Source organism: Anthonomus grandis, chromosome 6 (assembly GCF_022605725.1).
Source record: "Anthonomus grandis grandis chromosome 6, icAntGran1.3, whole genome shotgun sequence".
NCBI classification, from domain to species: Eukaryota; Metazoa; Arthropoda; class Insecta; order Coleoptera; family Curculionidae; genus Anthonomus; species Anthonomus grandis.
The window spans coordinates 25,333,984-25,346,465 of NC_065551.1; the positions used below are offsets into that span (position 1 = coordinate 25,333,984).

The 12,482-nt window shown below is 32.8% G+C and overlaps 1 protein-coding gene across 1 annotated transcript; it reads right to left on the reverse strand.

The window, feature by feature from the left end:
- Positions 1-3,740: 3,740 nt before the first annotated feature.
- LOC126737612 (40S ribosomal protein S3-A) lies at positions 3,741-11,038 on the reverse strand. Its single transcript, XM_050442588.1, has 4 exons — positions 10,893-11,038; positions 5,146-5,462; positions 3,992-4,149; positions 3,741-3,924 (listed from the first exon to the last, which is right to left on the reverse strand). Exons 1-4 carry the CDS (start codon positions 10,970-10,972, stop codon positions 3,778-3,780), a joined length of 702 nt encoding a protein of 233 aa, XP_050298545.1. The 5' UTR covers positions 10,973-11,038; the 3' UTR covers positions 3,741-3,777.
- Between the last annotated feature and the right edge of the window lie 1,444 nt (positions 11,039-12,482).

Below are 12,482 nucleotides of genomic sequence, written 5' to 3' on the forward strand. Positions count from 1 at the left end.
GTCTATAGGATTAAAAGTATCCTAAATTTAAAATTAAATTATATTTGGTGATAAAAAACTTTTTAAAAAAAATTTCAAGATTTGTGTTTCTTCTACTTCGAAAACTTTATGAGTTATTATTAGAATTTTATCAACCGGGGTGTCTATCAGAGCGACCAAAAATTCAAGAGTTTTTATTACTGTATCTATAAAGCACCAATAATAAAATATGTATGAAATGTATAATACCGTTGATTAAATATTTGAAATATTCAATCAACGATAATACCCTTGGTAATAAATAAAGGAAATAAATTATATTTGAAGAAGTAGTCCATTATTGCAGTGATACCGATTGACACATTAAAGTATATTTACTGGTTTGGAACCCCGATTAAGGCGAATCATATAATTTGTGGTGTAAATCTGAGAGATCCTGAATCAAGAATTCATAGGGAGTTGAAACCCTCTTTTACTATATGCAATTTCAAGGTATAAATCAAGACTTCACATCAGAGAACTTAAAGAAAAATAATATAATACACACCTCAAGCCAAATTAACTTAAACAAATTAGAACACTAGAATTATGATACAAAGAGTAACACTCAATGTTTCATATATAAAGAAATAGACATATTGAATTAGTCAGAACATTTCTGTTTCATTACTTTTTGAAGGATTTAAAATATATAAGAAAAATAATCAATAAATAAAAATTATCTTTTTAATAGGGTTTGAAATTAGTTTTATACGACATGTTTTGTATAGCAGAGGGAATTATATTGAAAAACTTACAGAAATAATAAATAAATAATAATATAATAAGAAATATAAATAAGAAATAATAATCCGATTGTGCTCTATATTACAAATAGACAGTGTGTATGTCTATTTGTAATATAAGTTTATAAAAAGGCAACATCCTTCTTATCTATCTCTATAACTACAGTGTCAGACAAATATAGATAAAATGTTTTTTGCAATTTTCGAGTCAGAATAGTGAACATGAGCACAGATCGCTACGCTGATATATGTGTTCTTATATATCTGTGACGTGAGTTATATGAGCCTATTTTGAGAAAACGGTTGCTGGCTGATTTTTAGTATCATCTGCAGATAATGTTACGTTTTTAGTTGTTACAATAAGATCATTGATGTCTTTATCTTTTATTAGAAGTACCAACTTACAAAAGAAAAAAACTTAAATTTAAATAGCAAACGTACGAAATAAAAATAAAAGCACGTTAATATATATGTCTGAGAAAACTTTATTTAAATATATGGTTCCAAATATGTAGGTCTAACCGATATAAACCAAAAGAACGCTGCACTTTATAGTAATTGGACTATGTTGGCCGAAAGTATTTGCGTAAAAATCAACATAAAAAAGTTGTTTAAGTCTTGTCCCTCTATTTGCACTAAAGTTAAGTCTACTCAATAAATAATTACAATTCATTATTCGTCTTTAACTCGAGCCCATCGATAACATTGATTTTTAATCAGTATATCCACATATAATTTAAGTTTAAAAGAACAATTTCCCACATAGCAAACATATATTTTATGTAAATGCTATGTATATTCATAATATCCTGACGTATATACATATAATGTCTATTTTCAATGATCTGCTTATTTTATGGATATGAAATAAATATCCATTTGTCACACACTAGCTAATACATGGAATATACTATTAGTACGTACAGTGTATATCCTGAATCTACTAGATATTGAAACTATATCCGAGGGTTACATTCTATAGATGTTCCATAATCATCTATTATATTCTATGTATCTGTTGTGTGTAACATGTATCTTTATAGAATATACAAATACATTTTTATTATTCCAGGATATATAATAAATATTTCTAAGGTATATAGGTACCTACATCCATGAAACATGTTCTGGATTTACCATATATGCATAATTTCCTAGGTAACAAAATGACGTGTTGAATACGTAATTTTTCGTACTTTCTGGTCTACATGACGAGTCATTTTGACGCCCTTACTACCCTAAAGTAACGTACAAATGTCACATCAAAAATGAAGTCCTAAATAAAGGCTTAAACAGAATTGAAAAACGCTTCTGGAGGACGTCAAATATTTATATAGAATGACGTTTAAAGACTATTTTAGGTCATTTAAAATGACCTTATGGTATTTTTTTTATCTATAAACAAGATTAGATCAAGATGTAAACGCTGTATAAAATAAAAAACTTTTTTGTATAAAACCGGTTTTTATTGCTTAACTTAGAATTAGCTCAAATAAAAAAATTAATTCTTGTCGATATTTAAACTCTTAAAATATGAAATAATATTCTTGATCTAATCAAATTTGTATACTTAATTAAAAAAAGTCAATTGCATATCTTATTTTAGTTACGTGATAGTTTAGTTAAAGTTAATAATTGGCTTTGGTTTAAAAAGCAAGCCGCCTTAGTACGTATTTGTTGTACAACAGGTGCAGGTGATCCCGGATAGAATTCTCGACATTGTCTGTTCTTTTTTATTTTTTTACTCCTTTTATTACTTTAAAATTTTGTTTTTTTTTTACCAATCAGGACGACATAAAGTCCTTCCTATAATGACGCCAAGAGACGTCATTGTCGATGTATATATCGAAGGTATAGATATTAGCAAGCGACGGTAATGTTCACAAAATATATACATATATTATTTATACTTGAATATAAAAAAATAAAGTTTATCTCAATGTGTAATATATATATACATAGAACATACACGATATTTTATGCACTTTATAGGTATATACAGTGGATATCGCATCCTATGTGGGTTCTTAACAACTTATCCTATAATCCTTATTCAGTGGCATCAATATGAGATCTAGAACAGGAAGATCAAACATGGCAAGCATACTTCAACCCAGAGCGGGCCAACGAACAAAACAAGAGCTAAAAGCACGGAACATGAAAAATCACCACTAAATTAGACATAAAATCTAATATTATGTGCTTTACATGGATTTTTTACATCTTTTACCTACGTTACTTTTTTAACACAGCAGAACCAGTGCTATAATTAAAATAAAATTGAATTGCGTGATCTAGAAAAAGAAATCGAATTATCACAAAAACTGGAAAAATCCGTTTGCAATAACTGACGTTGACAAATAGATTTAACAGCTAAAAATGATAAGATTTAAGATTATCAGCAAATAATTCGAAAAGTCTATATACACGGCGTCAACCTTTTTCAAAAGCATTCAAGAGACAGTCCTAATAAGAAATGAGGTTTAACTTATTACAATAGAAAGAGTAAGAAAGATCCGTTTGAAAAGTGTAATGTTCAATAAATCGGCCATTACATACCTACTTCGTTACCGTTTAATCTAAGGGTTTGGGTAGACTTGACTCTATGCATGTGAAACAGAAACAATGTAGGATCCAGAGCAATCTTGAATTAGTTTTTTTAGTACTATAGAAGTCGTATTATTAATTTTTGTATTTATTTGTAAGATTTAGATGACACTGTTAGTCTTTTTTAAAATAATAATTCCTGTATAAAATATATTCAGGGTGTAAACATCTAGTGTCCTCAGAACGATCTTATAAAGGTTGAAACGTTGACTGAAGCGATATATTGACCATGATCCAACAGATTTTTAGCCAGTTCTTGGCATCTTTCAAGCCAAAAAACAGAAGTTACTTTCCCTCAAAATTAATGTTAAAGCGTAGTTCTGGATCAACGAATTCGAAACTTGTGATTGCAAAATAATAACAAAAAAATTAAGGTCTTAAATATTAAAAATTTTATTTAACAAAGTTAAATAGCTAACACTTCAGCTTTGATTTCCGAACTGGGAATCGTGGGAATAACTTCCTCCTTTGGTTCCACCACTGAAACATTGTCTGGAAGGGGTTTCTTGGGGCCCATTTTGCCGGCCGCGTCATAAGGCAACATGATTTTGACCTGAAGTAAATTGAACATCAATATTTTAATATTGTATCTTATAAGAATCATGTGAGATATTACCCACCTTAATACCCAATACACCTTGTCTGAGTAGCACGTGCCTGGTGGCGGTGTCAACGTAGTCGTTACATGGGTCTCCAGAGTGGATCATGAGGCCATCGACGAATTTCATCGATTTTGCTCTCTGGCCTCTAAGTTTGCCAGATACAACGACCTCACAACCTGAACAATAACAATATCCCTATTAAGTCATAGTCTTAGGTATTTACATGGGCTATGCAACATTCTAATTAAACATGCATACAGATATTCCAAATAGGACATCAGAGGTTTTTACGGGCTTTTTAAGTTTCTGAAACTACATGTAAAAGAATGAGACGTTCGGTTATTAAATTACATTATTTGACTAAATAAAGATATAGTTATTAACTCTTTAAACCCTAATTGTATGAAAATGGAAAAAAAAAACACAATCCAAGCCCGTGTGTATCTTTTTGATATGTTATGTTTATATAACTGCCTATATGATAGAAACACAGGTAACCTTTTTATTTGGAGTATAAGTCTCAAGTTATATAGTCAGTTATATATATCAGGAGGTATATGTGTCTCAGGCCAGGATCACCTATTTAATCTTTTAAAGTATCAAATCCAGAAAATCTTTGAGCAACAGTGCCTGAAATCCAGGACATGCATCTTTTTTTTTAAATTATTTCATAAATGTCTGCATCTATGTTTTCAATAAAGATGTTTCAATTTTTCAGATCCTCAGGGGTTACAGTATTAAACTGAGGTTTTGTTACTGCTGCTTTCCAGGATTTTAATGATGTATGTAGTTATGCAAGATGTACTTTATATTTTATTTGTTAGGACCATTTTATATAATAATTAACCAGTGGTAACATTTTATTTACTTTTCAACAAAGATTGCCCATGTTTCTACAATTCCATCCTATTTCTATAACTGTTAAGTGCATTGAATAAAATAAATCAAATATAAATAGATACCATAAAAAAATTAATCAATCTGATCTTTTAAAGCTTGATCTGAACCTAAAACAAATACATATACCAATCCTGGTAGTCAGTAGTAAATTTTTGAATATAAATACATTGCTTAGAACCTCTTTCCTTTTAAATAATAATTTTATGCAAATTGGACTATAATAATAATAATAATACAAAGATCAAAACAAATAAAAATGAGATATAACACACCTTTAGCTCCACACTCCATGATGTACCTGAGCACACCATAGCAGGCCCTCCTGACAGCCAAACCTCCAATAAGTTTGAACCTCAAAGATTCAGCCTGGGCAATGGCACACAAGCCCCTGTTGGCAACTTTTTCTCCATAAAGTACTACAGAGTTTTCAGGGAAGTTGAACCTTTTTTGAACTACAGAGGTGAGCTCTCTGATCCTTCTGTTCTTTTCTCCCAACACACGGTCAGTTCTGGTGGCCATGATGATGATTTCGGTACGAGTCGGGGTGACACGCACTTCCACACCTGAGTAACCATCTTCTGACAGTTCTCTATAAAAATGCTGGTGTCAGTAATAAAGACAATAAATTTGTTTATTGGACATTTAAAATTATATGTGTAAATATCCAAGAAAGAGTCTACAATTATTTCTCAATAGAAACTTAATTTAAAGAATTAAGGCTGAATTATATTAGTTGAAAGGCAATGAATATGACACTTAACTTGATTAATCCTAGGCCCTAGGTTCAAATTTGACAAATTTACTGTTTTGGCTCAAAATACTCTTGAATATGTTATTTATATTCAAATATTCAAATTCAAATTGTTTATTGTCCAACAGGAAAATTCCCAATTACAAGACAATCAAAATAATTAAAATTAAAACAGTACAAGTTATAAGCACCTTAAATAAGTAGTACAAAAAAAATAATACAAAAAAATAATATAAGATCCAATATAGAGTGATAACAAAATTTAAAACAATAGCATAATTGTAAGAATATAAGACACACTAACCAAATGATAATCACAGAATCAGGTATCATTCAAATTAAGAGAGGAACACATCTTTTTTTTAAAAGCATATTCAGTACTGCTAAAGATAATAATAATAATAATAATAAGCCTTTATTTCCAACAGGCAACTTGCCCAATAACAGGAAACAGTTGCAAAACAATGAAAAATATAGTTAAAAAAAAAAACACACACAAACAAACCTAAAAGAATGAAAAGAAAAGAAAAAGAGTAAAGTAAATTCACATTCTCAAAAGTTATCCAAAGAATTAGAACAAATAACTATTAATATGATATAAAAACCCAATTATAAAAGTTTAACAAGATAATCACATATTCAACAAAATTAAATTAAATTAAATTAACTGCAATATACCTACTAACTATAACTTAAACACATGGGTCTTAATCCCAAGAGTAATGATCCACCAAGATATCGACAATCACATGAACCGGAGAGAAATTTATATCGCACATGTGACAGATCCGATTAAATATAGAGCATATTGTATATAGTGGCGATTTCAACAGGATGTTAGTATGAGGCCTTGGCAGAAAGAATGTTAGGGGATGTCTAGCATTAAGCCTAGGCACCATGAAACGTACACCGGAAAGAAGTACAGGACTATCAATGAATCCATTCAGTAACCCATGCAGGAATTTTACAGAGAAGATCATTCTTCTGAGTTGTAATGGATGTAGATTGAAGCGTTCCAATAGTTGCCGATGATCAAACCCTCTTACCGGATATATGCCATCCTGCCTGAAGGCCAAAAACTTAGCAAATCTACGCTGAACAGATTCAAGGAGACCAACATGATTCTGATAGAGCGGGTTCCATATAACGCAGCCAAACTCCAGTTTTGATCTCACAAAGCAACAGAAAAGCAGTTTTAATGTAGACTCCAAAGTAAAACTCTGAGAACTTCTAATTATGAACCCAAGCCTTCTCAGGGCTGACTTGACTATGTTATTGAAGTGTGGAACGAATGTAAATTCAGAGTCAAAGGTTATACCAAGATCAGTAATTTGCTCTAATCTACTCAAAATAGTATCATTAATAAAGTAATTAAAATTTAAGGGTGTTTTTGATCTAGAGTAACTGACCACACTACACTTAGCCGCATTCAAGCCTAACCTGTTAACAGCGCACCATACCTCCAATGTATTTAGACAGTTCTGAAGAAAAACACAATCCTCCAAGCCATATACATTTAAATATAGCTTCAAATCATCGGCAAAAGCCAGCCTATGACAAGTGAGTGACTCAATCAAGTCATTTATAAAAAAACTAAACAGGAGCGGACCCAGGTTCGAGCCCTGTGGCACACCCGACGTTACGTTAAAAAGTTTCGATTTAAAGCCCTCATATTCGACATATTGAGATCTACCAATCAAGTAGGAATGAAATAAATTAAATAATCTCCCTGAAAAACCATACTGAGTTAATTTATGCAGCAAAATATAGTGATCTATCCGATCAAAGGCTTTTTGGAAGTCGGTATAAATAACATCGACTTGAGTATTAACATCAAGTGATTCACAGATGTGACTAGACAGACAGGATAAGTTAGTAACACAAGATCGCCCGCTAAAAAATCCATGCTGGTCTACAGAGATGAGTTCTTTTGCGTGACTAAATAGCGACCGATTCAGGATAATTTCGAAAAGTTTTGAGAAGTTACAGAGTAATGAGATTGGCCTGTAGTTCACGATTAAATCAGAGTCCCCAGCTTTTAAAATAGGTATTATTTTGGCAGTCTTCCAAATTTCAGGGATTTGTTCTGTTGACAGTATTAAGTTGAAAATGTAGGTCAGCGGATCTGCCAGGACACCAATGCAATCTTTAACCAAGAAGCTAGGCACACCGTCTACACCAGATGTTAACTTATTTTTGAGTTTTTTACTGGCCAAAATAATCTGGGAAGCATCAACGTTGGCAATGTCAAAGTGGGGCACATTATCAGACGTCGACGAATGGTTAATGAAATTTGATTGTATAAATGCCTCACCAAAGAACAGTGCAAAAGCATCAACTATGTCTTGTGGGTCTTTAATTACCACGTCATCGGGTAGCCTGATCATACCAGGAATCCTGGTGCCAGCCTTCTTAGAACCAATAAAATTCCAAAAGCTAGATGGGTCCAAAGAAATATTCCTTTCGGTGTTTGATATATACAACTTATATTCATTGCGTATTTGTAGTTTGATAAGGCGTCTAAGAGAATGGAATTTATTTTGAAAGAATGGAGAATTGTACATTTTAAAGTCCTTGAAAGCCTTTTCTTTCCTATAAATGTTCCTTATCAATTCTCGAGAATAATAATTTGGAAATCTTCTTTTACGTTGCTGCTTAAGAGGAATGTGTGCGGCAAATATGCCATTCAATATATCATATAAGGCTCCACATGCATCATTAACGTTAGAGGATAAATACACAGTAGACCAGTCAGCTTCAAGGATCGAGTCATAAAGGAGATGGAAGTTGGCCTTTCTAAAATTAAAAGAATGAGATAAGTTTTTATTAAGCTGAAAATTATGAACACGTTGACCTGAGACGGTAAAATCAATTTCCAGTGCAGGGTGATGCAAATCCTCCAAGACAAAAGGCACGTCACTACGCGAAACAGTACAGGTGAAGTTAGATAAAACAAGATCCAATAGTCTGTTATTATAGTTTAGGATGTGATTACATTGAACAAGATTAAAAGTGTTAGCAAAATTATTCACAGCAATAGACTTCTGACTAACATGATTACCTGTAGGTGAGTTAATAGAGAAATCAGACACGTTAAAAGATGTTGACATCTATAGCATTCATCTGATTATACCATGAACAAGCCCGGCACAGTGGAGCTTTGCTGGACAGATTTCTTAAGTTAAGAGAGGGATAAAATATATGGTGCCTCCTTGTATTGGCAGGAGGAACAAATAGAGGTAGCTTCTCTAAGAGCTCAGAACAATCAATTTTATTATTGCAAAGTTTATATAAAAATATCTGACTAGAGAGAATAGTATTTTGCTTTAGTGACAAATAGTTGAATCTATTCAGCAGGTACTCCTGTTCCACACCTCTTACTGGATATACTCCATCCAACTTAACAGAAAGTAACTTTAAGAATCTGCGCTGTACATACTCCAGTCTGTTAACATGAACATCATAGATGGGGAACCACAACATAGAGCCATACATTAATTTAGACTTTACTAATGAATTGTACAATACAGTCAAGCTGGATATATTCTTAAATTGAGAAGTGGACCTTACTATAAACCCGAGGGATTTTAAGGCTGAACCAGTGACCTGTGCTACATGCTGGTTGAATGCGAGCCTCTTATCTACTTCAATGCCCAAATCCTTCACTGAAGAACAGTCTAGCAACTGAGAACCACTTATATGGGTATAAAATCTCTTCATGAAGAATGGAAATTGTAATTTTTTTACATTTGTCACAGTTTAGGGGTAGTTTATTTCTTTCACACCATTCAGAGACCCTATTCATGTCCTCTTGCAGCTTCAGGCAGTCCAGCATAGCACGAATGATATGAAACAACTTCAGATCATCAGGGAATAAAAGACAGAAACTCTCCATACAATCAACTAAATCATTAATAAATAGATTGACCAGCATTGGGGCGAGGTTACTGCCTTGGGGCGCACCACTCGAAGCCACGTAATACTCAGACCCAAAACCATTAAATTCAACATACTGAAGCCTGCCAGTCAGATATGAGATGAAGAACTCCACCAGACAAGGATGAAATCCAGCCAAAGCCAGCTACAATTATGTGTAGAAAATAAAATTATTATCTGCGCATCTTAAGTGCTTTATTCTATACCTAAACAGTTTGTCCTAGATGAATAAAAAGCCATGGTTGCTAAAAGATAGGGTTTGTCTTCATATACATGGTAGGTATAAAGGAGCAAATTATTATTTTTGTTACAAATTGGATTTGAAAGCAAATTTACTGATTTAAAACATATTTTCATAATGAAGTAGTTAAGGCCACACTAATGAAGCCACAGGCTCATAATATATGTAGCGGAGTGCCTATTGTTATATCTTAATTAGTTTTATTTTAGGTAGCGCTATTAAAAAATGTGACAGTATTTGCTCAATTATGTAAAAAATGTATGCAAATAAAAATGTACTCATACTGATACAATCCAAGAAAGAGCTGAACCTTGAAATCTATAGTGCTCAAGCTTCAACAGCAGTATCCTGTGATCCACAATCAAAATCTTTGGAAACATCAAAGAACACTGCCAAAGTCCAAAGGCTAAAGCCAGACGCCTTAATGATTGGAATTCAAATTTGCAGTTATTGCATCCATGTTGGATGCAATAATGCATGGGGATTTTGTGAACATAGTACCATGATGAGAGTAGTGTGATAGTTCGCAGTGGTTTTTCAAACCTTATATCATGTTTACCCATTAAATTCAAGCCATTATCAACAGCTTCTAACACAAGCAACTATTAATAAGAATCATTAAATTTAGAAGATTTTTTGCATACAGATAAAATGAACTGTTGACATTTTATACTATTTCTTGTTTATGTTTTATTTAGCCATTTTACAACCTTGTCCTGCCATATGTGACAGTCTAAGAATAGCCTTGAGAGGGTATTATGTGCCTTAAACACAGCAAATTGCTTAATTTAGGATTTATTGAATGTTTTAAAGGGTGAATCAACAAATCCAAAAAAAGCTAGGTTATAATTTAAAAAAAATACGTTAGTATACTCATATTTACTTTTCTCAATGGAAATCTAATTACTGGTTGCCAATTTAAGCCCTAGTAACACCCAATAGGGTGTGAAACCTCTTAAAATAATTAAAACAGCCTTTTTTTGACAGCATGGCACATGTATCAACCATGGCGTGTTTAACTTAACAAAAACCCCACTAAAGAAAATCATAGGTGCATACTACTTATAAAACTAGACTTAAAGGGCTCCTACCTGGTTAAGAATTCGTTTAATTCAGCCTTGAAGACTCCGTCTCCAACGAATTTTCGCTTTTTTGAGATTGTGGTGGCCATTATTCAGCAGAGACGGGAACGAAAAAGAAATGGAGAACGAAGTACGTCAAACACGCGGACGATTGACAGTTGTGACAATGACAAGCGTGACATTTGTCAATGTAGGAGTGACTCTGGTGCTCTTTAAGGCCTCTTTTACACGGTACAGTAATTTTCACTACGACATTTTCATAATTTCTTATAATTTATATGACAAACTTCGGTTTATTTTGATGTAGAGTACGTGGCTAAATTTCTTGGTTAAGATCTGGAGCATCCTGTAGGGTATTTTGTAACTTTTTGGCGAAAGTTGCTTACATTTGACACTTTCTAGGTGGTTGTTATGAATCTGTAACACATTTTCCAACGTCTTTCTTCTTCTCCATGACAAAACCCTTAGTAAAATATTTCGCATTTACATGATCTAGGAATTAATCTAAGTTCCCTGGTATCAAGACTACGTTTAACGACTTCAGTTTTACCTTATATTTAAGCCACATACATACTATGGTTCAAAATAATGTCGTTTGGAGGTCAAATGCTGCAGTCGTCAGCTAGATTTTCCGAAACGGCTTTATGGTAATAAAGATATAAGCCTTAGCGGATTATAGGTCATCCTTAGAGCTTATAATTTTTTTGATTCTTTTTGATTCGAAGTCTGACTGTATTAAAGTTTCGATTGTGATATACCAGTTTTGAGTTTTCGAAAATTCGTGGGTAGTTAGTAGGTATATCATCTCCTACAAACTCCAGGACTAAATGGAAAGCTTTCATAAAAAAGGTCAGTTTTACGAGGACGATAGGGATGCATACTGTCATCCCTACTTTTTAACATATGTTCAAATCTTAAGAACAACAAATGGGAGTACATATGTAGAGTATATAAATACGATATGATATAGTGACCACGTGCCATCCTAAGAGACAAGCTAGAAGACTTGCAGTCTTCGGTCCACTCCCACATTCTGATGCTGACCAGATGTTATGAAAAATATAAGCAGAGTAACCCAATTTAAGTACCCTGGATGTTATATTACCGAACATCTAATCCAGATAGAGAAATAAGGTGTAAAATAGAGCCAACAGTATTCTAAAAAATAAAACTACTATCTGCAATAATAATTTAAAGCTAAAATTACGACAGCGAATGGTAAAATTCTACATATGGTCAGTATTGTCATACAAAGCAGAGATCTGGACAATTAAAGCCGAGGTTAGAAGCGTTCGAGATGTGGTTAGACCGGCGAATGCAGAGAATATCAGCAGAGAAGCTATGCAGACTAACGAAATGACACTAAAGGGAGACGAGGCAACACGTATGCAACGTATGGTACTAAATATAGTAATGCCTTGAAGAGGAAGAATAGTAATCTCCTAATTGTAGTTATTACTTATCAGTACAATATATGGTCTATCCAGAAAATGTCCGGAAAAAAAGCACACTAATAATTACAGAATATATTTTTATTACGCAATTTGTAAAATAACAACAAACAATTCAATACATTTACTGTGGGGCTTCTTGTTTCGT

Bases quoted from the DNA above. Each gene is read 5' to 3' on its own strand.
- LOC126737612 (XM_050442588.1), bottom strand. From the start codon at position 10,972: ATGGCCACCACAATCTCAAAAAAGCGAAAATTCGTTGGAGACGGAGTC. The intron at 5,463-10,892 runs GTAGGAGCCCTT...GCATTTTTATAG, and splicing joins TTAAACGAATTCTTAACCAG to AGAACTGTCAGAAGATGGTT. The intron at 3,925-3,991 runs GTGGGTAATATC...AATTTACTTCAG, and splicing joins AAGGTGTATTGGGTATTAAG to GTCAAAATCATGTTGCCTTA.